This window comes from Emys orbicularis, chromosome 7 (assembly GCF_028017835.1).
Source record: "Emys orbicularis isolate rEmyOrb1 chromosome 7, rEmyOrb1.hap1, whole genome shotgun sequence".
Taxonomy (NCBI): Eukaryota; Metazoa; Chordata; order Testudines; family Emydidae; genus Emys; species Emys orbicularis.
In genome coordinates this window covers 69915937-69941116 of record NC_088689.1, presented here as the reverse complement: position 1 = coordinate 69941116, position 25180 = coordinate 69915937, and the positions used below count along the sequence as shown (strand labels likewise).

At 46.3% G+C, this 25180-nt stretch overlaps 1 protein-coding gene across 1 annotated transcript in view; it reads right to left on the bottom strand.

Moving 5' to 3' along the window:
• Positions 1 to 17973: 17973 nt before the first annotated feature.
• VSTM4 (V-set and transmembrane domain containing 4) overlaps positions 17974 to 25180 on the bottom strand; it is a 69777-nt gene continuing 62570 nt past the window's right edge. The window contains exon 8 of the mRNA XM_065408578.1: positions 17974 to 18099. Coding sequence (XP_065264650.1) covers positions 17974 to 18099 — 126 coding nt within the window. The remainder of the gene's footprint in view (positions 18100 to 25180) is intronic.

Below are 25180 nucleotides of genomic sequence, written 5' to 3'. Positions count from 1 at the left end.
CCTAATGAGACACACTCACTAGCATGGGAGTCTCAATAGATGGACAATCAGATCCAAATGCACTGGGGGATTGTGACGGGGCAGAGCGGCCCCGCACTGGTACCGCAGGGGTTAACCCTTCCTTCCTAGCAGAGGAAGCCACGCCCTGGAAGCTCTGCTGGGCCTGCTCCAACTGGAGAACAGGTATAAAAGCCTGCAGAGCTGCTCAGTCGGAGCTGACCGCCGGAGGGGAAGGAGGCATGCCGCCAGCTCCCGAGGAGGGACAGCCTGCGCTCCAGGATCCGGAGGCCAGCCAAGCTGGGACCCACCCTGATACCCAGACGGAGTACGGCACAGCAGGGGAACTGACCAAAGGACCCCCTGAATTGGAGAACCCGGAGGTTATGGTAGGAAGTGACCCAGGGGAACTATAGAAGAAAACGGCGTTAGAGCTGCACAGAGGCTCGGTGTATTTCAGGTGGATCCCTGCCGAGCCGGTGGGAAAGGGAACTTGCCACTACCAGGGCACTGGGTTGGGACCCAGTGGAGAGGGCGGGCCCAGGTCCCCCTACCATCCCCCCACACCACGGGAATCATACGGACTCTGGCCGCTAGGCCACGCTATCCTGTCTGAGAGGGGTGATTATATGGATGTTGGCCATTGGGCCACACTGCCCTGACACTTGGGGCGAATTACATGGACTCTGGCCGTTAGGCTGCACTACCCCGCCTGCGAGGGGGGAGTTATATGGACTCTGGCCATTGGGCCGCACTGCTCCAACGCTGGGAGCGATTTATATGGACTCTGGCCGTTAGGGACCACTACCCCGACCAAGAGGTGATTGCGTGGAGGGAGGCCATTAGGCCGCATTGGCGGAGAGTCCACAGCACCTACTGGAACTAACGGCTGGGGCCCAGCATCCCGGGGAAATCAGGCCACTCTGACTCTTTGGGCAGTGAGCTGCTGGGGCAGGGAGTGGGAGCGGTGATGTGGTTTCTGGCTCTCCCTGCATTCAGATGCCCACAAAGAGGCGAGCACGTGAACTTGGGAGTGGCAAGGTTCTGGCACCCCATCCCACCCCTGCCATAAAGGGGCGGGGCGGTGCCAGGCCCACCACAGGGATACAGCCCAGAGCAGAATTTCTACACCATGGCCTGACAGGGAAGAGCATCTGGATGGCATTGCTGGAGACATACAGCCACTACGACAATGCTGTGCAAACAGTGCATACCCTGTGCAAGCCCAGCTCATTGGGGATGGCACTGTCAGGCTGGACTATTTCCATCGATGGCACTTCGCATGGACAGCAATGCGGTGGTTCACATGGATGGCGTGTTGTGGCCAGATTAGAAATGCTCCTGGCTTTGTTCCAAGTCCCCTGGTTACATTATGGTCTTGGAGCCATTGCAAAGTAGTCTGTGTTTGTGGGGAGGAGAGGCCCCCAAGCCTGGCTCTGAGCTGAGATGAGTGTGCCAGTTAAATGGCTCAGGGTGGTTTTCAGACACATTCAAAGACTTTTCAAGGTGTCCTGTTTTATCGCCTGGTCTTGTCAATGAATTCACCCAGACGGGATGGCTTGGCCAACTCAGCCCTAGGCATGAACCACTGAGATTTCTTACACACACAGTCTCTAGTCCTGGCAGAGTCTACACAGCCCTTCATCTCTCCTCTCTTGCCCTTTAGGACGGGACCTTAGAGACTGATGACCAATGGGGACATTAGCGTTCTCAAGACAATAGGGTCTATTCTGGCCTCTACCCCTATACATCACTCAGGCAAGGCAGAGAGTCTGTGAAAGGCCAGGGGAGCGCACCCTCTGTGCAGCAGCAGTATAAGGGCTGGGTAAGCTGCCCTATACTGCCCACCCCCCACACAGGACGCAACAGAAGCGTTCTCCCATGGATCCCAGGGGGTGGGACGGTGCCACAGAATGCTTGTTTCCCTCTCCCCTCCTCCCCCCCCGATCCTGCAAGAGATACTTCATACCTCTGCCCACTCTCTTTGTGAAAGCTCATTCCCTATTGGAGAGGTGGAAAGGCGAAGGCCTGGAGCCCTGCATTTTCCTGCCAGCCCAAGTTCTATCCACTCTACAAAGACCTGTCACATGGTGACTGCGTGGCCAGCAGGGCAGAGAGTCCACAGCACCTACTGGAACTAACGGCTGGGGCCCAGCATCCCGGGGAAATCAGGCCACTCTGACTCTTTGGGCAGTGAGCTGCTGGGGCAGGGAGTGGGAGCGGTGATGTGGTTTCTGGCTCTCCCTGCATTCAGATGCACATCATCTAAGGATCAGGCTAATTGTCACCTTACCACTCACAGCCGCCAGAAGAGCGTGCAGTAATTACTGTCATCAGGGCTGCTGGGAAGGCAGGGAGAGGGGCCAGAACTGATGGAAGAAAGCCAGTCTTCTTCGTGTGCTCTCTTTACTGGAAGGTCGTCGTTAGTATCAGTTAGTGGCCAACTCTACCCGAGTTTTATGAGATGCCTGGAAATTTGATGCACAGGATTTTTAAAAGGCACGGACTCAAGCCAAGCATAACAGAGAGGGCTGCATGGTATGGGCAAGTAGAACCAGCCACGCAGCAGCAATATGGATGTGTGGGGAAACCTTGGAGTACAAAGAAAGGGTTTGCTGCTATTATTGATGAACAAATGCAGCGGACGTGGGGATTGCTGACCCACACGCTCACGTTTACATGGGGCGCGTTTCATGCCAAAGCACTGTACTAACTCTATGCTGTGTGCATGCAGCGCTGGTGCAGGGGGCGGTGTGCTGGCAGGGTGGATCTTACCTCTGGATGCTGGGGGCAAACCCCTGCTCTTAGAAACAGCATCAGGGTTTCCAGTGACTATCCAGAATGTGGGAGACACACACATACCCCGTGTGGAGACTGCGGCTGAGCAAATAACTGATTATTCAGCTCAGGGGCTGAATCAAAAAAATCAGCAAAAAATATTGGTTTGGAGCAAAAAAACACCCACAATGAAGCAAAGCTGAAAAAACCTGCAGTGAAACTTTGTTTTGTTTTGTTTTGTTTAATTTTGTTTAAATTTTGGGGTCTTCTTTCTAAATGTGTCATTGAAATAGTCCTGTTAAATGCAGGCCGACTTGGTAAAATTATCCTAAATACGCATCATGGGCACCAGGTTTATTGGCTCTCAGCAGCTTCACATCAAACCTGCTCAGATTACAAGCAAAAAGATTTATTTTTTACCCAGCTGCCAGCCCTTGAAACTCAGCCTGGGATCTGAGAGTTAAGCTGGGCTACTTCTTTCTTACACGTCATTGGTGACAAAAGCTCTGCAGGCCAATTTATGCCAACAGTGACGTCGGTTTGATCCTGTCAGCTTCAATGGGCTTAGGCTGATTGGAAGGATTCTGTTGATGATTCTCAATCAGGAACAGACTCCACTATGCATGCTCTCATCTTTACCGGTTCTGTGGGACTAACCACAGTGAAAAAAACAGTAAAAACGTATTTGAGTCACTAAAGTCAGCATCTGCGACTCTCGTACATACATGGAGACAATCTGTTAAGTAAGAAAGTGCCATATTTGCAGATGTGCAGTGTTCTTGTAGCCGTGTTGGTCCCAGGATATTAGAGAGAAAAGGTGGGTGAGGTAATATCTTTTATTGGACCAATTTCTGTGGGTGAAAGAGACAAGCTTTTGAGCCACACAGAGCTCTTCTTCAGGTCTGGGAAATGCACTCAGGGCAGGTCTACACTGAAAACGCTGCATCGGCACAGCTGCACGGATGCAGATGCACCCCTGCAGCGCTTAAAGGCATGTCTACAGGTACAGTGCTGCTGCAGCGTGTTTGGTGAAGACTCTCTCTGCTGATGGGAGACAGCTCTCCCATCGGCATAATAAAACCACCGCCACAAGTGACAGTAGCTATGCCAGCAGGAGAAGCGCTCCTGTCAACATAGCACTGTCTACACAAGGGGTTAAGGTTAGTATAACTACGTCGCTCAGAGGTGTGGATTTTTCACACCCCTGAGCAAGGTAGTTAGATCAACATAGGTTTGTAGTGTAGACCTGACCTCAGAGTGCCACAGCTAAATACAAGGTGGAACAGATTGCTTAGCGTAAATAGTTTACACGTATTTCAAGGGACCACTCAAGGTGAAATGGCCTGTTAACACCCCTCCAGTCATCAGGAGGAGAGGAAGGAAAAAGGCTGAAAGTGTGCGGGGGTTAGTGGATTGATTGTAATAAGCCATAAATCCAGTGTCGCTGTTGGGTACATTGTTTTTAGTGTCTAGCAAAGTTATGAATTTAAGCTGCCAGGCTCGTTTTTTGAAAGCATTGGGCAGTTTTCCGTTGAGGATAAGGACTGATAGGTCAGATCTGGAGTGATCACTTTGCGAGAAGTGTCCACCCACAGGTGATGGGGTGTCTTTGTCTTTTATCATTTCCCTGTGTGAGTTCATTCAAGAGCGTAGTGATTGTCTGGTTTCACCCACATAGTTGTTGTTGGGGCATTTAGTGCACCGGATGAGGTACATGACGTTGTGATAGACATGTGTAGGACCCATGGATCTTGAAAGGTGTGTTGGGGGTGGGGTGCTGATCATTGTATCAGTGAAGATAGGTATACAGGTTTTGTATCTGTTGCTCTGGCAGGGTCTGGTGCCACTTTGAGTTGGTGAGTCTTGGTCCGGGGGGAGTTTGCTTCTGATGATGAGTTGTTTGAAGGCCAGAAGAGGGAGTTCAGGAAAGATTTCTTTCAGGATGGGGTTCCCCATCGAGTGTGAGTTGTAATTGTTTAAAGATACCCTGTATGGGTTCCAGTGTGGCGTGGTAGGTGAGAACTAGGTGTGTGTAGTTGGGAGGGGATTTTATTTTTGCATTGAAGCAGGTTCTCTCAGGATATTTGGGTGGCCCATTTCATGACGCGATCTACTTCTCTGGTGGAATGTCCTTGTTTTGGTGAAGGTAGTTTTAAGCGTGTTAAGGTGTGTATCCTGGACTTTCTCGGACCATATTATTCAGTATCTGAGTGTCTGGCTGTAGATAACAGATTTCAGTGTGTCTTTGAGTTGGTTGCTGGATCTGTGAATGGAAGTGTGGCAATCCTTGGATTTCTTGTACATAGTTTTCTGTAGGGTTCCATTGCTGAAGCTGATCATGGTGTTCAGGAAGTTGCTGCTGGTGTGGGAATGCTCTAGAGAGAGTTTGATGGATGGATGGTGGTTGTTGAAGCTGTGGTGGAAATCTATGAGGGAGTTTAGGTTGTCTGTCCAGAGGATTAAAATATCATCGATGTACCTCAGGTATATTACTGATTATGTGGTGCATTTGTCCAGAGTTCTGCCTCAAGGTGGCCCATGAAGAGGCTGGCATACACCAGAGCCATCCTAGTAGCCCTGGCTGTTCTCATGGTTTGGACAAAGTGTTGTTAAATGTAAAATTGTTATGGGTGAGGATGAAAGGGATGAATTTGGTGATGTGTTTTTGGTGGAGAGCTGAGGGTTGTCCACTGTCTATTTGCAGAGTCACTTTGGGCCAGACCCTCAGCTGGGGTAATCAGGCACAGTTCCATTAAACTCAATGGAACTACACCAATCTACACTAGGGTCTATTAATTCTGAATTTTGGCCCTTTTGCTATCAACTTCTGCCTTCATTTGCAAAGCTAGTCAGCCTCCTTCCCCAGACCTGAAGAAGAACTCTGTGTAGCTCGAAAACTTGTACCTTCCACCAGCAGAAGTTGGTCCAATAAAAGATATGACCTCACCCACCTTGTCTCTCTGGGACCAACACAGCTACGACAACACTGCAAATAGCAAGACACTTGTTGATCTCAACAGTTCAAGGTATCAGTTGCAGACTATCATCTAATGCCACATGGTTCTCTTTGGCTTCCGACAGGGGATGTTGGGTAGCTCTGAGGGGTTTGGATCCCAGTTCTGAGCTGAAGAGTGGTGAAGCACTGGAATGGGTTACCTAGGGAGGTGGTGGAATCTCCTTCCTTAGAGGTTTTTAAGGTCAGGATTGATGAAGCCCTGGCTGGGATGATTTAGTTGGGGATTGGTCCTGCTCTGAGCAGGGGGTTGGACTAGATGACCTCCTGAGGTCCCTTCCAACCCTGATATTCTATGATTCTATGAATATGCATTTGATATTTGGGACGTATATTTACAAGCCCTTCTTTGTGCCATGCCATAGCTGTGATAAGTGGGAGTAGGCCCTCTAGAAATCTACTCAAGCAGGTCTAATTGTACCAAATAGAACGGCTCAGTAGAGTGGAAAATAGTCCTCATATATCTAACTGAAGAAGATAATGACCTTTTAAATAACAGAAGCAATTTTATTTCAATACCCCAATTACTCTGAACTCTCAAATGTCAAAGTGCTGGGCACTTTCAAAATAACTTAATTTAGACATTTATAGTACTTAGACACTGCTAGTTTCTTATCTAACCTAATTATGGGTTGTACAGGAAATTGCAAAGCATCCCAATTAATGTTATTTTTTATAGTGATACATAGAAGTGGCCTTTGACATTTGCTGCCATCTCGCGCACCATGATTTACTCGGTGGGGTTTTTGATTTAGCTCCCTTGAAGGACGGAGCCCTTCCATTCTCTGGTATCTCCGGGGAGCAGCTGAAAAAACTGGCAGCAGAGGTGGCCGTGAGCCCGTCTTGCTTACGGCCTCTATCTAAAGGACACGCTTGTTTCCATGAGAGCAGAGCGCCTTCCATTGGGTGGGGCGCTCTGTGCCATGCATGTGATAATAGTAACGCTCACTTCACCGGCTGATGGATTCTCAGGCCAAGGCACCCAGGGAGGAGACCTCCCTGTTTTGACTCCCTTATGCTACGATGGCAGCATATGGGGGCTGTGAAAGCCTCTTAGCTGGCTGAATGAAAAAAAACTTCCTCACACAGGTACTGTGTAATTCCCTGATCCCCTGTAGGGGGCAGGATTGAGGTTGGAGGGGGTGAGGCCATAGCACACAGTGGTAAAGGGTATTCTGGGAGCTGCTCTAAGTTATTCCAGGCACCACACCAGCCCAGAATCAGCAGGGCAAAAAGATGGCTTTTAGGGATCAATCTTCTGGTATGCTCAGAGCACAGAGTGCCCATGGATTTCTGTGGGGGACACAGGCACCAGCAGTTTGCAGCGTCAGACCTTTGATAATCAGGAGGTTGAGCTTATTATTATAGGCAGGGCTGGTAGCGCCACCTATTATTATTAAGGTTCCCATTAAAGAACCTGTTTTCAGTTGCTTACAACTTTACCAAACTTTCATTGTTTGGGCTGAAATTTTACATACCTGGTGTGTGCCTCAGGATTATTCTGGCTAGAAATTTCTGACCGGCTCTAGCTGCAACACACTCTGAGCAGCAGGCTGCACTCGCTCTGGCTTTAGTAACTGATTGCACACTCCATTTCCTGAAGCCCAGTGAGCCATCCTTTCTGGTACTGTTGGAAACCACCATGTGTTTCTGACCAGACTGTCCCTTCCTCACACACCCCTATGGGGAAGGTGGCCACTTGGCATTTCCCCTTGGGGTAAAGGAGAGACTAGAGATCGGCCTGAGCTACACAGCTGACATCTGGATCCAGTCTGCCCAAAGGGAACCAGCCCTGACCCAGTAGGGTCAGTGGAATGGGTGTCTCTTTCTAAGAGACGCTCTAGCTCAGGGTAGGGCAAACTACGGAATGGGAGCCACATCCAGCCCTCCAGACGTTTAAATCTGGCCCTTGAGCTCCCGCCAGGGAGCAGGGTCAGGGGCTTGCCCTGCTCCGCGCGGCTCCCAGAAGCAGCAGCATGTCCTGCCTCCAGCTCCTACGCATTGGGGCAGCCAGGGGGCTCCGCACACTGCCCCCACCCCAAGCACCGCCCCCTCAGCTCCCATTGGCTGGGAACCATGGCCAATGGGAGCTGTAGGGGTGGCGCCTGCGGACAGGGCAGCGCGCAGAGCCGCCTGGCCGCACCTCCGTGTAGGAGCCAGAGAGGGGACATGCCGCTGCTTCTGGGAGCTGCTTGAGGTAAACGCCCCCAGAGCCTGCACCCCTGACCCCCTCCCGTGCCCCAACCCTCTGCGCCAGCCCTGATTCCCCTCCTGCCCTCTGAACCCCTCAGTCCCAACCCGGAGCACCCTCCTGCACTCCCAATCCCCAGCCCCACCCCAGAGCCCGCACACCCAGCCAGAGCTCTCACCCTCCCTGCACCCCAACCCCTAATTTCATGAGCATTCATGGCCCACCATACAATTTCCATCCCCAGATGTGGACCTTGGGCCAAAAAGTTTGCCCACCCCTGCTCTAGCTCCACCAGAAGTTATGGGCTTAATGCGGGAATTGCTGGGTGAAGCTCTGAGGCCTATGTTATGCAGGAGGTCAGGGTAGATGATCATAACAGTCCCTTCTGGCCTTCAAAGCTATGAATCCACGTTCACTGAGCTCTGAGAAGTCACACACTGCCTCTGTCTTGGTTAGATTCCTGCTGTGCCAATGCAATTCATGGGGGCAAGGGGGGTGGGGGAACGCTCTGTGCGATGGGGTGTGCAAACTCCACGCTGGCACTGAAAGTGTTAGGGGAGCTGGAGAGCTGAATTAGTGCACCTGATGGCACCTGGAGGGTATGTCAGGTTTAATGAAGAATGAGACCCAGCTGAGGAGGAGTGGGGTGGCTGATTTACAGGGAGGAGCTGCAGGAGGGAGCTGGTATCCTGCGATGGGCCTTGGAGGGAGAAGGGGGATCCCAGTGAAGGAGCCCTGAGGGTCAGTGGCCTGAGAGGAGCAGGCTGAAAGCCCTGGAAGGCAGTGCTTTGTAGTAGAGCGGAAAAGTACAGTTCAGAGCCTGGGAGGGCAGGGACGAGTTTGCTAAGGATTGGACCCAGGAAGGGTGGGATAGTTCATTCCTATGTGTTTCGTTTGGACTTGGGGTGCCCTGGAAGGGCTGGGACAGAATGTGATCTAGCCCAAGAACCAAGTGACAGGAAGAAGTGGACCACTAGCAGGCGTTTGGTGGAGATAACTGTGGAGAAGGCCCCTGCAATGCCATGTCCAGCCATGACGGGGAGCACTGGCTGGTGAGCTGCTCTTTTACACATTGTGGTTAAAATCTTCTGGTAGAGAGACAGCAAGAGACCAGAGTTACCTGCCAAAGAACCAGATTAAAACAGGGTTGCCGGCTGTTGTAATAGTTGCAAAGTGCTTTGAGGGCCAAGTGGCTATAGAAGTGGAAGAGGAGAGATTAAAAAGACTGGGACTGTTCAGCTTAGAAAACAGGTGATTGAGGGGGGATATGATAGAGGTCTATAAAATCATGAATGGTGGTGTGGACAAAGTGAATAGGGAATGGTTAGTTACCTTTTTACATAACACAAGAACCAGGGGTCACCAATGAAATTAATAGGCAGCAGGTTTAAAACAAACAAAAGGAAGTACTTCACACAACAGACAGTCAACACGTAGAACTCACTGCCAGGGGATGTTGTGATGGACAAAAGTATAACTGGGTTCAAAAAGACTCAGATAAGTTCATGGAGGATAGGTCCATCAATGGCTATTAGCCAAAATACAACCCCATGCTCTGGGTTTCCCTGGCCTCTGACTGCTAGAAGCTGGGAGTGGATGACTGGATGGATCACTCAGTAATTGCCCTGTTCTGTTCATTCCCTCTGAAGCATCTGGCATTGGCCACTGTCAGAAGACAGGACATTGAGCTAGATGGACCTTGGGTCTGACCCAGTCTGGCCGTTCTTTTAACTGGCCGTTGGCTTGTGTAATGGTTGCAAAGTGCTTTGAAGCCTTAAATAGAAGCTGGTACTGAAGTGGATTTGCTATGGTATTGTCACTGAAATGATTCCTGTGATATACTGTGTTCAAAAGCCATGAGGAATAGACAATGTCCGTTACATATATAATTCTGCCAGTCATCTCACATGGTCCCCTCTGGTACAAAAACATTGCCTCTTAGTTTTTGAGATGATTAGAAAAATCCCCTGGCACTCCCTAATTTCAGTTTCCTTAGTTCTTGAGCCCAGCCACTTTAGCAGAAAGCATCACATATGTTTGCTGGAGAACTGCCCATCCCATCACTGTCTATTTTGGATGAGGCGTGGGAAAGGTTTTGTAACAGAAACCAAGTCGAACATGCTGTAAGTGCTGCCTCCTGCACTCCATCAGTGGCAACTGGCATCAGATTCTCTCCCGTTCTTCTGGGTGGGCTCCTATGTCTCGCTCAGACCATCAAATGCTGTCCCATTCTCTGGGGTAATCTGAGGGCAAATGGCAGCGGGAGGCAACCATGGCAACTTTTTTATTCGGGTAAATCGGATGGCCGATGTGAGCTGTGTGCACGACGCGGAGTCAGCAGTGGCTTTCTTCCTGACTGATTTTGGCTGCTTTAATAAGACTTTATAGCACCTTCCAATTGAGCCCTCAAAGCACTTTCCCAACACTAATTAAATTAGCCTTGATACGGGTGTTTATTGCCATTCTACAGCTGGGGAAACTGAGGCCCGACATGGCAAGGTGACTTGCCCAGGGTCATATACACAATTGGTGTCAGAGCCAAGAATAGAACCCAGGTTTTCTGACTCCCAGACCCCGCCCAGCCATTTCAATCTGTTAGGACTTCCTACTGTAGCTATGCCTGCCTGTTAGCAGCAAGTTGGCCAGGAAGAACAACTGCATGCACTAGTGGGAGTACACTTATTTCCTCTGGAACTACTTGTTCCTAACCCACAGGAAAGATTCTCACTGGAAGCAATTAGTACTTCATATAAGGCATAATACAATAATATGACTCCTCCCTTTACATAACAACTTTATACTACATCACTCACTGATGAAATGCAGCTGTTGCTGGGGTGGAACAACACACAGCATACCTATTGTGTCCTAGTGGAGAGGGCACTGGAGTGGGAGTCTGGATACATGCTTTCTAGACCCAGCTCTGGCACTAGCCTGCTCAGCAACCTTAGGCAAGTCACATCTCTATGTGCCTCAGTTTCCCCATCTATAAAATGGGGATAGTAATACTGACCTCCTTTGGAAAGTGCTTTGAGATCTAGTCATAAAAGGTGTGATGTAAAAGGTAGGTGGTATTAGTAAATCACAGGAAGTCCAGGAGAATAATTGCAACTGCAGTTAGCATTAAGGGCAGCAGAATGGAATTACACATTTTATTCTGCACACTGGGATTAACCACCCCAGTCTTGCAAACATAGAATATCAGGGTTGGAAGGGACCTCAGGAGGTCATCTAGTCCAACCCCCTGCTCAAAGCAGGGCCAATCCCTAGACAGATTTTTGCCCCAGAGTGAACTCATAACCCTGGGTTTAGCAGGCCAATGCTCAAACCACTGAGCTATCCCTCCCCCATTCCCCTATGCCATGGGGTAGTCACATCCTGATTCTGCAGCTCTTATGCACATGAGTTGAGGTCCAGGGGAACACTCAAGGAAGCAGAATTGGGCCCACAAATCACTATTAGGGGTAAATATTTGAAATGTCCATTTTATCTGGCACAGCACTCTTTAGTGCCATGCTGGGATGCTGATTCTGAATTACCCAGCTCTGCTTCCTGCAGCATCTTTATTAACCCAGTCACATCCTAGGGCTCTTCTTTTGGGTTTTACGCAGGCAAACTCCCCTTTACTTCAGCTTGAGCAAGGACTGAATTGAAAACTAAATAAAAACCTCAGGACGTGACCCATGCATGTTAACGCAATGGCATTCATTCCAAGTTCTGCTGTACGGGCAAAGCCCTGGCAAAGGACATAAGTCGACTGTCCTTAATGAAGAGAACCCCACAATGATGTTACAGTTATTCTCAAACAAATGATCTCCTTGTAAATGGGGAGATAACGACATTCCAGCCACACCTACGAATTAAAAAGTTGTAATCAAGAATAATAACCCTCCCCCCTTCCCTGGAGCTGCAGAATCTGCCCCCACACAGCATCTGACACTAATGTGATTTACTCCTGTTTGCTGATGGAGGATTCTGGCGATAAAATGTAATGTGGAGGAACAAGGTGCATTTAAGCAAAGCTGTAAACATCTCTAATTCTATTTAAAGCTATAGAGTGCAGCACATTAACATTTAACAATCTGCCACTAAATCGGTGTGGCGCTAATAGAGCTGCATTTGTTAAAATTTCGGCACCAGGCCATGTTTTACGAATGACAACAGAAGGAGTAGCCCAAATAGCATGATTCAGCGGAGTCCAACCGCTGCTCAATCAGGTGTTGAAAGAGTCTTCTTGGGAGCTCCTGGCATATAAAAGGACGACAGGCCACATTCAACTCTGCAGTAACTGCACTGAAGCCAGCAATGTCGGACCGGAGATGTATTTGGCCCTGTGTCTCCTATTAAATCCACTGTACATGGCATTCTCCTGTCAAGCATAGTCCCATCCCTGCTTTCATTCGCTCCAGGAGGAAGTAAACTGCAGTGGTACATCTTACTTCCTGCTCTGCGCTGGCTCATTGAAGGGGCAAAGGCTCCACCTATTCCCTGCTCAGGAGGGCCAGTAGCAGGCTGTCCATGACTGCTCTCCTCTGGTGCAGGGTCTGCCCATGTGGGGTAGCCCATGCAGAGGATGATGGGAGCTCACTACATCCCCTTATATCCTTGCAACCTTGGCTCACAATGGAGTTCTCTCTGTTTGGAAGTCAATCTGCCTCCTACACTACTAAAAATTATTTTTTATTCTCATTGCGGCAACTTCTGAGAGAGAAATGGAGAGGGGTGCTGGGTTCCATTCTGCCTCATCAGTCAGTCTCCAACATTGTCAACTGCATTGTCAACAGTTCTCAGCTCGAAGCTTGAGCACATGGTGTTGAACACTTGGGAAATGGAACAGAAAGCAGAGGGAATGGTCCCACCATGTCAGGACCATTTAAAACAACTAGGGAAATTCACATGCAAAAACATTGGTATGGTCCAGTTAAGGTTGCAGCCACAGATTGTGTTTTGAGTGTAAGTTACCATCTAAGAACATTTGAAATTAAAGAAAAAAATTAGAAACCCAGGAAATTCAGAATTAAGGTTAAACTGACAAGATTTGAAAGTTTGTAAATTAACAGATAAGGTACCCAAATGACTTAACCTCTGCCCTCCCATAACCATCCCAGTCTTCCTTTTGTCGTTCCTTTTGGTGGCTACTTGGTAAGGTATGAATACTGTGGAATAAAAGGTATGAATAAAAACATTTTCATGTCCCCCACCCCCATTCTAAAAACAAGGGTAGGCGCTTTCTTTTTCTGTGTGTGTGTGTGTGTGTGTGTGCGCGCGCGCGCGCGCAGGGAAAAATGGGACCAATGTGTTCTTAAAGTTAAGCACATGCTTATGCACCTTGGTGAATCTTTCTCAATTATTGGAGCTAGTCAGAATTTTTTTTATGGAACATTTCTCTGTTGGAAAACGCTGATTTACTGAAGGCAAAACGTTTCATGGAAATGTGCCGATTTCGATGAAATTGTGTTTCAAGAGAGAAATTTGAAAAAGAGCTTTGATAAGGTCAAATGTTCCATTTTGACCTTTTTGGAATGGAATGTTTCAATTTTTTGTTTACAAATAACTTTTCGTTTCAATTATTTAACATTTTATGTTATATATGTTTTTTTTAAATAAGTCAAAATCACAAAGACAACATTTTGATTTAACCTAAATTAAATGGTTCAAGGGACCCCAAATGAATTTTCAGATTTTTTTTTTTGCAGGAAATTCAGAAAAAAATAGTTTTATTCCATTTTGGAATGGAAATTCAGAAATCATGGAATTTCGCACTCAATATCATTTGACCTTTCTACGTACGGCAAGCAATTCTACAGAGGCTGACTGAACTTCTCACCAAAAAGGAAAAGGTAATTTATTTAGCTCAATCAACTGTTAATTTGGGGAATTAGATATCAAACATAGACAAGACTACACATAACCTTAATACATGAACAAAGGTATTGATTAAAATATTGGGCAAAGATTAAACATGGAGTAGTGCATTTTTCTAAACAAGGGGCCCAATGTCCATCCCTTTGTGACCAAAATTGTTTAAAACCCAGATTTTGGGATATTTTCATAAATAAAAGCACAAGACTAGTTCATTGATGTTTATCGGGTCAGATTATTCATTAAGGTGAAATTCACCAGTGTGCACATGGACATAGCATCTCTTCAGGTTTCTGTACAAGGTGAATTTCACCCATTGGGGGATTCAGTCGATATCCAGATGTTCCAAAAATGTCCATAATAATCCTTGAATGTTTCATGAATTTTAGCACAAATTATTATTGATTAAAAGATTCCACTGGAAGAGTGGTGTTAACCCTGGTTAGTCTCACATTCAAAATGTATGTCACCCAGTGAGAGAGCAGAAAAAATATCATCCCACTTAGACAGACACCACCACCCTCTGAATGGCAAAATGAACATTTTCTCAACAGCTCACAAGCCTGAATATTACTCATTCAAATAGTTACTAGCAGCAAACCACTTACAGAAATGGGGGTCAGCTTGAGAATGATTGGTTGTTCTGAAAAGGGGCTGAATATGGTATTAATATTATACATCAAGTTTACCTAGTTTTTCTTAACACTTTCTCTTACCAAAGCAATTTAGCTAAGATGGAAACACACAGGTGACTGCATTATACATACCATGTTTACAAGATAAATTATGTTGACTATGTAAAATGTTATATACCCATTTAAAAAAAGAGGCTTAAAAATCCGATTTATACAAAAACTAATCTCTTCCAAGGGAACTCTCATAAAAGGCAAAATTGTGCTCTTTCTACATGCAAAACTTCTGCCATCCTAGCTGTGCAGTGGGTGAGGCGGGGTCCTGCAGAAATAATACAATGTGATTAAAAATTGTATAGTAACATACTATATATTCAACAGCTCAGTATTAAGGTTGCATACATAACCTCAACTTTAGTATTTCCTGATTTATTTATTTTTTGAGTGCTTGACTTTGCAACCTTAAGTAGTGTGCTCTTAATGTAGTTTCTTTGCATGGAATTTCCTAGGTTGTTTTGAAAGACTAAAATAAAATAAAATAGTGCCTTACATGGTCAGTTTGGTTAGGCAGCGTAAGAATGCCCAAAGTGAAAAAAGGGCATGCCATAAATACAGGTGTGATCTGTCTGTGTGCACCTGAGAGCACAATTTTGCCCAAATCCACCAAACACAAAATATCAACTCACATTCTTAAGCAAAATGAACTAGTGGGGAACATGATTTTAGAATACAAGGGAGAGATCTTCAAAAGCACTAAGGGATTTTGGAGCTCAAATACCATCTTCTTTCAGTGGGACTTGTGATCCTAAATCCCTTAGGTGCCTTTCTAAATCTGCATGGGGGGGGGGGTCATCAGAATGGCAAGGACTGTTCAAATCCATAGGCAATACCAGAATTGAAGCATTAACTACCGCGTGCTACATCAATGTGAAACTGTCATTCTAAAATGGCTAGTGCCCATTCCCAGTCCTTGCACTTTGGCTTGTAGCTGGATTTCAGCAGCTACAATGTACGTGTTAACTGGTTGGAACCGATCCGGATTGGACAGGGATAGAACCAAATCCACCCCCTGCATCTCACCCTCCCTTGGGAGACTCTAGCTAAGTGCTGTAGCTGAGGTGCATCCCCAGTGCAGGAGGAGTGGAAAATACTTCCCATAGGCTGCAAATGAGGATCTACCAGGGTCCAATCCAGTGGGGACATCTGCCGCTGCTGGTCTATAATTCTGTGTGGCCCCCTTGGCTCTGCTGCTACAATCCTCTCCCCTTGGGAAGGGCAGGAGGCTGTGACTTCACCCAGGCCACACTCCGCCTATGGCCCTCAAGGCTGCAGAGGGAGAGGGCTGGTGTTCTGCTCGGTGCACTAGCCCCTGCTACCACTGGGAGACTCCTGGTTGTGCTCCAGTGCCATCAGGCAACCCCCTCCCTGCAGCAGGTGGGCTCCAGGCAGTAGCAGAGCCCAAAGGGCAGATTAGAGTCCCCCATGCAGTGTGTGGCACCCCCTGCTGCCTGGAGCCACAAACCCTCTCCAAAGCTCCTGCAGATGCAGCAACAGGCGCATGTGCTGTGGGGGAGGGGCTGACCTTTGCATGTTTGTGGTGTGTGAGTGTAGGTCAGGGGAAGACGAAGGGGGGGGGGGTAACCAAGGGGGAAAGGCTCCCTGCATGTGGACTGGGTTTCAGAGCCTGAGCCAGGGGTTAGGAATCTGGGGGGACGGGACCTGAGAGAGGTTTCACAAGCAGGTTGGGTTGGGAAGGAAAGGGGGGTGAGGAGTGTTGCACTTCGGAGGGGGTAGTTTTTGAGCTAAAGGGAGTGTTTCTCCTTCACCTTGTCACCCTTCCTGCCCCCTCCTCCCACAGCTGCCCCATCCCTGCAGATACCTCTGACCTGGTTATCTGTGTCCTCCCCTCATCAACATCTCTCCTCTCCTCCCCTGCACTTGGCACACTGGCGGCAGGGTAGTGTCTGACCATTTCAGAGGTGGGGTCCCAGCTGTGCACTGTTGGGCACTGGTGCCTGGCTGTGACATCATCAAAAAGGCCCAAACAGCCCATGAGGATGCAGCTTTGGCCAATCCGGTCAAGATTTTCAAAAAATAAGGGCCAAAAAGCGCAGCTCCGAAGTCCATATGTAGGAGTCTCAATAAGGGGCCTGATTTTCAAAAGTGCTGAGCCCCCAGCAGCTCCCGCTGACTTCAGAGAGAGCTACTGAGGGCTCCGCACACCCAAAACAAGGGTCTCGGGAGCCTAAAAGTGGATGTAGGGGCCTAACTTGGAAAATTTTGCTTTGGTGTCCCCACCCAGAGACTAATTACATACAGGCCATGACCCAAAGAGGCAGAAGGGAGCCCGACTCCCACTGACCTGCAATGGGTGCTGTGACTTAACACTCTCATGTTCTTTCGAAAATCCCAGCCCATGTCTCCTCCCTGGTGGAGCGCTCTGCTGTGCATGTTTGCCAGAGATCAGAAAAAGAGAGGCCCTGGGGCTCAGCACCTTCTTTTAAACCAAAGGCCAATGGAGAAGGGGGATCCATGTTGAGCAATTCAGAGAGCAGGAAGAAGTGAGATGTCTTAACATCCTGGGCCCAACTCACAACATGTAAGGGGGCTCTAGACTCAACTCCCTACCTCCCCAGCCCTGCTGTGCAGATTTGTAGAGGGTGAAGTGGGTGGCTGAGGGGGTTGTTTTGCCTAGACATGGATGGGAATCAGCTTTCCTTTCCCTACGCTTTTCAAGATATCAACCAAAAAAAAAAAAAATCCCATCCTAAATCTGGATAAGTCAAAATCTTCACAAATGGAGGGCAGGGGGCCGGAAATTGGTTTGGGTCAATTGAAATGGTTTGTTTCAATAATCTCAAAACATTTTGTTTCAATGCTGACCATCTTTAATTCTTTATTTTTTTAGCTATCATTAGCTTCAATTTCAAAACAAAGAGTAGTTTTGAACCGGAATTTTTTTAGTTAGAAAATATCAAAATGAAAAGTTTTGACAATATCAAAACTTGAAAAGAAATTTTTCTTTTTAAATGAAAAATTCATTAAAACCAACTCTTTCCTGGGCAAAGTTTTGGTTTTGATAAATTGGCATTTTCTGATTTTTCACCGAAAAATTCCTCACCAGCTTGACTCTTGCCCTGGGCGTCAGGCTTACCGCGGTGGATCCAATCACCGCAGTTTCTGGGCTTGCTTGGCTATGGACATCTCTATCTAAACTGGGCTCTTTTGTGTTCAGCAGATTTGCATGGAAGTGGAAATAACATTGCAAATGACCCAGGGTGCTGCTAAGTGCTACAAAAAGGGGTTCTGTGGCAATGGTTTGTCAGTTTACGCTTGCTACATTTCCTTTCAACTACAATTTTTTAAAAAGTCTCATAAAAATATCGAAGTGCATGAATGGAAGTAAAAAAATAAGGACATTTGTATGATTTTTATAAATAAACAGCACAGCAAGAATTAAATAGAACACAGCCAAAGAACATTTAGCCAGACACCGGCTTTTACAGCTTGTTCTCCTCAAACAGGATCTGGGCGTAGACCGTCGTGGTGGGCACACCTTTCGCTGCCTGATGGGGCTTGATCAGCTCAAGTTCGGCGTACGTTAAATTCTCCTCTGCAATTTTCGGCTACAAAACAGAACCACAAAATAGAAACATAGGGTTAGAAAGGATTGCAAGGGTCATCTAGTCTACCCCCCTGCTAAGATGCAGGATCTGTTGAGTCTAAACCATCCAAGACCAATAGCTGTCCAGCCTTCTTTTGACAACCTCCCGTGAAGAAGCTTCCACAACCTCCCCAGGCATCTGTTCCACTGTCCTACTGTTCTTACAGTTAGGAAGTTTTGCCTGAGATTTAATCTAAATTTATAATAAATAGTTACAAGGTTCTTATGGCCCTCCCAGTGGGACGGCTGAGTGTGAAGGACTGCTGTGGTGTCTTACACAATGAGCCAGATTTTAAAGGTGTTCAGGTGCCTACCTCCTATGGATTCACTGAGAACTAGATGGCTAAATACTTTTAAAAATCTGATCCAATAGGCCTAGTTTTCCTCTCAGCTCTACGCTGCGGCCAGCCAGTTTACTCCTCACTAGAACTTGCTTGGGGTTCGTGGGAAGGAAGGGAGAAAAAAATCATGAACATATGTTGGGGGAATTTTTACCTATTTCCCCCCCCAAAATTTTGCAATTTGAATTTTTGTTTTTGTATTTCTCAGTTCAAAAGTTCAAAATTTGAAAAGTGGCCACCAGCTGTGTGGTTGGTCAGAAAAACGGAGGGAAAATGTTCTATTTCCCTCTTTATTTTCAAATTTCAAATTTTCAAATTTCAATTTCTACCAGCTGTGCTCCTCGCATGCACCATTGTCCATCACAGAACAATCAGACCCAGAGGCAGCTACTTTTACTTGCTCGAGATACTTCTGTTATTGGTATGTGGTGTTTTTACATTACCTACCACTCTGCTCAGTGCCTTACAAAGTAAGTCAAAGGCCTGTTTCTCCTCTTACCCTGATTGTACACCACTGTGATGCTTGACTTCAATGGGGTCTCTCCTCTTTTAGATGCGGTCAGACTTAGGCCAAAGTCCCTGCCCCAAAGACACTAAAGCGTTGTTAATATTGGCAAATGTTTGACCCAAAACAAGATACAGACAACTGAGTTAACGTGTGGTTTTATTTAACTAATTATAAATATGCCATAGAACAGCCATCAGATGATACACCACTGTCCAATCCATCTGGATTCAGACTGGTTTCAGAACATGGGACCTATATCCTGGGTCTTCCAGTCTCTCATACTCTGAAGTGACTACTGTTGATATATGCAGTGTTATAGCCGTGTCGGTCCCAGGATATTAGAGGGACAAGGTGTGTGAGGTAATATCTTTTATTGGACCAGCTTCTGTTGGTGAGAGAGACAAGCTTTTGCGCTTACACAGAGCTCTTTTTCGGGTCCTGGAAAATAGTGTTGATATACACAGGACTCGGGAAGCTGGTCTTATCTCTTTGCTTCAATAACCAACAAGGAACTGAACTTGGCTGTTGGGCCCGTAATGCATTGTGCTCCAAGAAAAGTCTAAACATACACTGGATCAATTTGAACATTGTACAAACCCTAAATAAAACCAAGTGCAAGACTGGAGTGGACTCGGGATATTATTGTTCCTGTGAGTAAAATACTCAAGATAAGGTGGGTGAGGTAATATCTTTTATTGGACCAACCTCACTCTCCTTATTGCTCTAATATCCTGGGACCAACACAACTACAACACTGCAAGCAGCATCAAGATAACGGCGCTAATTTTCAGCCTAAACAGTTCATCTGCTTTCTTCAAATACTTGTAGAGCGTTATCTTGTCATTTGGCCACACCATATATTTAGCTCTGTGACTATTCCCTCTGAGTCAGTCCCTTAATCCTCTTCTGTTGCTATTATCTGGACTCCCTTCATTTTTGCCTTGAATATCACTCAGTATCTGTGTTTATTTCCAGATGTATTCACTTGCGTTTTTCCAGCACAAATCTCATTTCATTATATCCTCTCCATAGGTCTGCTCCTGCATCCCTGTCCTCGGGTCGAGTCTGCTGAGGAAGTGGTATCTCGTTGAAGTCAACTGAACTGCTCACAGGAAGAGGGGCTATGTGGATGAGTAAGGGTGTCTTGCAGGATTAGAACCAATGGCCTCACTCCTGCAAACACTCATGTGTTTATCTTCGAGTACATAAGTAAATCCCATTCAATTTCTGCTTAGCACAATGCTGCAAAACTGGGGTATCAAATTTCTGTTCATTTTCATAGGTCATAGATGTTTAAGGCCAGGAAGACCTATTGTGATAATCTAGTCTGGCCTCCTGCATGATCACCCAGTGATTCTTGCGTCAAGTTCGGACCTGGTGACTAAGCTAGAACATCATTTTTACAAAAACATGCATCCCATCTCGATTTGAAGACTCCAGTGTTGGAGAATCCATCACATCCCTTGGTGGATCCAACAGTTAGTTACCCTTACTGTTAAAAAGGTGCTCCTTATTTCTAGCCTGAATTTATCTAGCTTCAACTTCCAACTATTGGATCTTGTTTTGCCTTTGTCTGCTAGACTGAAGTGCCCTTTGGAGGTTTCATAACCTTCTGTGCCCCTCAACCCCCCCACCCCGGCTGGCTTTTATTTAATACAAAACCTAAAATTGGGAGCTAAGCTAATTTAATGTCCCATTAATCAGAACAGTAAGAATACGCAAAGTATTTAGGCTACAATGTAAAACATACAGTAACAGATCCACCCTAAAAGCCTGAATCCACTGGGAGTTTTGCCATTGCCTTCAATGAGAGCTGGATTGGGCCCTAAATGTAAAATTGCATGATGCAGGTGGAGACCCTTCCAAAACTGAATCTGGTGAGACTTGGCAAACTGGTGATTGGCAGTTTAAAACTCTGCATTGCTCAAGACTGTGCCAGTTCATCCTTTGCAATGGAAATATTTACATAGCTTTGTAGAAATCAACTGCTTGGGGCCAATTCAACCCATGTTTGCGTTCCCCTCTGCTGTTTAATTACATTTCACGTTTGTTTCCATTTAGAAAATGCCGTGTGTCCTAAAATAGCCACCCCGACGCCCAGCTCATGTAAATTTTAGAACAAAGATTTATGAAATCATATTGTCCAGGTGTTTTATTATATTATCTCAAAATTGCATTGTTTTCTAGTGTAGATTATCTCTTTATTCCTACTTTATTCTATTACGTTTGGATATGAAAAATAACACTAGATTCCCCAAAACAGGTCATCGGGCAACGTTGGCTGATGTGTTGCTTTCATACATTTTTATGATGTTCCTATAGTAAACATAATTTAATAAAGCCAAAACACACTAAATAAATAATTGCATCTAGAAAAGCAATAAAACCAAATAAAATTAGTACTTTCATAAGTGGAAAAGGTACTGCAATTACTGCTACAAGCAACAGCACACCATAAAATGTGTAGAATAATTTCCCTTATGCATATTTCTAGTATGTAATAATTTGATTGAAAATATGAGGAAACACACAGGAGGTTCAAAATTGAGAAGTGTGTACAGCTTTCAGCAAAGGATGTGTAATAACAGTACATGGGAGCCAACGCTACTTTAAAGGTCCTATAATATTTAGTTTTTGTGGGGGTTCCAGCCACTTTCTTGTATTTCACTCATCGGTCATGTGTTTAATGCTATTTTGCTGGTTTGTTTATCTGAAAACAAATTTTCAGACAGGCAGGGAAAGAAAACTAATTCCACAACTCCTTCTCTCATTTACGTTTGATAGCATTTTGGCAAGGTACGAGCTGGGAGAATACCACCCCTCTGTTACTGGTATTACCCCCTTAATAACAAACAATCTCATCATCAGGGCTGGAAGATGAGAGAAATGAATGACTGGCCATTCACCTTCTATGTTTCAAAGAGGTGTGTGGGTGAGTTAGCAATGCTACCACAACTATGACTGACCACATTGCTATGAACTTTGGAAAATTAGTCGGTTGGTCTAAAATGGTGTCAAAAATGAATTCTTCAGAATCTAAATCACTTCCAAAGCAAGGTTTCTAGATTCGGAGCCTTCATCTTGGTAAATATCGTTTTTTCAGGCTTCATGATCAATACAGTGTAACATACATCACAGAATCATAAAACTAGGAAGAACCATCATGATTCTCCTTCCAAGTCTTCTTCAGGTTAGTTTTTAAGTTACGCCAGGCTTCTCTTGGGATACTATTCTATAGAACTCACTGCTAGCTATATCTTTCCTGGTAGTCAGCCTGCATAACTCACCATCTGAAATGTTAGAGGTGAGCTGGAAAAGACTTTTTTAAAAGTGGGCTTGGACCATTTATTGCTTTTTATCACATACAAAAAAGGCCTGAAAGGTGTGAGGTTTAAAAAAATAATTATTGTTTAATTTTGACCTTAGAATGATCAGGAATGTCAAGTCTGGCTTAGCTGGAGAACTTCTGGGAGGTCTCAGGGATGTTTATTGTGAGCTCTCGCTGAAGGAGTGAAGGGTTTGAACCTTTAAGCAAGGATACCTTTATCCAAAGTGGTAACTTTTGAGCAGTCTGACAAAATAGCCCACGTTCCCCCCCCCCCCTTCTTAATAGCTGAACTTTCACTCTCTCGGCTCTTGTGATCTCACCATTTTGCTAGCTCTCCACTTCTAACCTCCGCTGAGTATGAATTTCTAATTTAAAAAACAAGCAGATTTTTTTTAAACCAGCCATTTGGGCTTTCTGTATCCATCGTAAAGAGGCAAAAAAGGCCCAAACCTGATTGATTCCACTTGGGGTTCATTTTTAAATCTCAATGGACAGAAAAGCTTTGGCAATTACTGCATCAGCTACAGACGTTAGCAATGAAGTTCAGTATCTCCACGTTCTTGCACCGCTATCAGACTGTCATGGATGTGATGGTGAGCGACTGTAACAAGGGCGAGGTGGGGAGAACGTGTTATATTTACTTGCCCCAGTGAATTACCACCTGTTTATTTTCTGGCCTTCACAAATACGTGTCCTAAACAGGTACCTCAGAGAGCTGCGTAAATATTACATTTATACTAGCTCTTGTGTATTACAAAAACCCTTCCGGGAAAGGGATAGCTCAGTGGTTTGAGCATTGGCCTGCTAAACCCAGCGTTGGGAGTTCAATCCTTGGGGGGGGCCACTTAGGGATCTGGGGCAAAATCAGTACTTGGTCCTGCTAGTGAAGGCAGGGGGCTGGACTTGATGACCTTTCAAGGTCCCTTCCAGCTCTAGGAGATAGGATATCTCCATTAATTTATTTATTTTTATTTTATTTTTATTTTCAGAGTGAAACCCTCCTCTGCCTGGCTGCCCTCAACTGGGGGTGTGTACGGACTAGGAGAGCAGCAATGAAGCAGTGCCAGTTGTACATTAACTCCCAAAGCTCTTGCCAACAGCTGACTCGGTAGCTCAGGTGGGGTGACCGCACTGTGCTGTGAGGTGTCGATTGCTACTTCAGAGAAAAGACGATTAGCTTAAAAATGCCACACGTAGACATGAGTTGTGATATTGCTTCTTTGATCCAAATGCTCTCTGACGTGAACCTTTCCAAGTTCCCCCCCGTTAAGGTGAATCTAATCCGGTCTCTCAAGAATTGAGTTTTTCAGCCATGCCCAGATGCTATAAATTACTCTTTCCTTGGTATTTTCCCAAACGGCCACTCTTTCACTCATTTTCTTTTGCACATGCCAGACACAAAGCTTGGGTCCTTTCCACTTGATATTTGAGTAACATCCTGTTTTGCACTCCTGCTCTGTGACCGCTCCACATGAAGAGGGCTGATGTTATCCAGATGGTGCAGCTCAGATGCATAAATATACAGTGTCACATCCCAAATATTTACAGCAGCAAAAAGCATTGACAGGCCTCTCCAGGCCAGTTGGAACTGTCCCAGCCCAAGGACCAGATCATTGGTCCTCTCTGCAGAAAGGCAGGGAGAAGGTGAAACAGCATAAATCACAGAGTGCAAGGGAATGAAACTGAAGAGGCACCCTCAGTCCAGATAGTCTTTCGTGTAAGCCCCAGGCTGTTGGAGCCAGGACTATGTGGGACAGCTGCCATGTTGGCCAACCCTGGGAATTGACCTGGGGACCTCCAAAGGGAAACACATGAGTCTCTACAGCTTGAGCTAAAGAGCTAGTACGTGTAGTGGGGGGCTGTAACAGACTCACATCCTCTCTCAGTAGGGTGCTGTGGGAGGACATGTAGAACCCATTGGCCAGTGGCTTATACATGTGCCCTACAGAATAACCATGGGAATTCCTACAGGGCAATGTTGTCAGATGCAGCACAAACTCCTGATGAGTAGCTTCTGCCCCCTCCTATGGGGCACAGAGGGTTGGGAGGGAGCAGCGCACAGCTCTTTGCACAGAGCCATTGGCATCGTGATACGCCATGTGGCTGTTCTGCTACAGGGAATGAGCCCTTGGGAGCCACAAGCTTTCCCCAGGATTCTCTACAGATCCTTAGGATGGTGGGGCTGACGGGCCCTGGGCCCCACCCCCGCAGAGGCTGCTTAAAAGCCTCCTTTTCTCCAGCTGCACCTTTTTGCTCTGGTGGGGTGGGGGGGAGGTGGAGTCAGCTCACTGCATTCTTATGAGTCCTCAGCCCTTTGGAAGCCATGAGCCACATGGGACTTTGCAGGAAGGAATCTTCCTGGCTGCCCCAATTTCCTGATCTCCACCTCTGCAGGCCCTGGGACAGTGGAGCTCTTTCTGGGGATTTCCCCCTGTTTAGCAGATGGGGTGAACACACAGGGGGCAAAAGAGGTTTTATTCATAGATCCCAAGGCCAGAAGGGACCATTGTGATCATCTAGTCTGACCTCGTGTATAGCTCAGGCTATAATTGTCCTACAAAATAATAATTGGCCTACAAAATAATTCCTAGAGCAGAGCTTTTAGAAACACATGCTTTTAAAATTGCCAGGGATGGAGAATCCACCACAACCCTTGGTAAGTTGTGCCCATTCTAAATTATCCTCACGGTCAAAAATGTAAGCCTTATTTCCATTCAGAATTTGTCTTCCAGTCATTGGATCGTGTTAGACCTTTCTCTGCTAGATAGAAGAGCCCAATATTAAATATTTGTTCCCCATGCAGGGACTTATAGACTGTGATCAAGTCACCCCTTAACCTTCTCTTTGTTAAGCTAAATAGAATCAA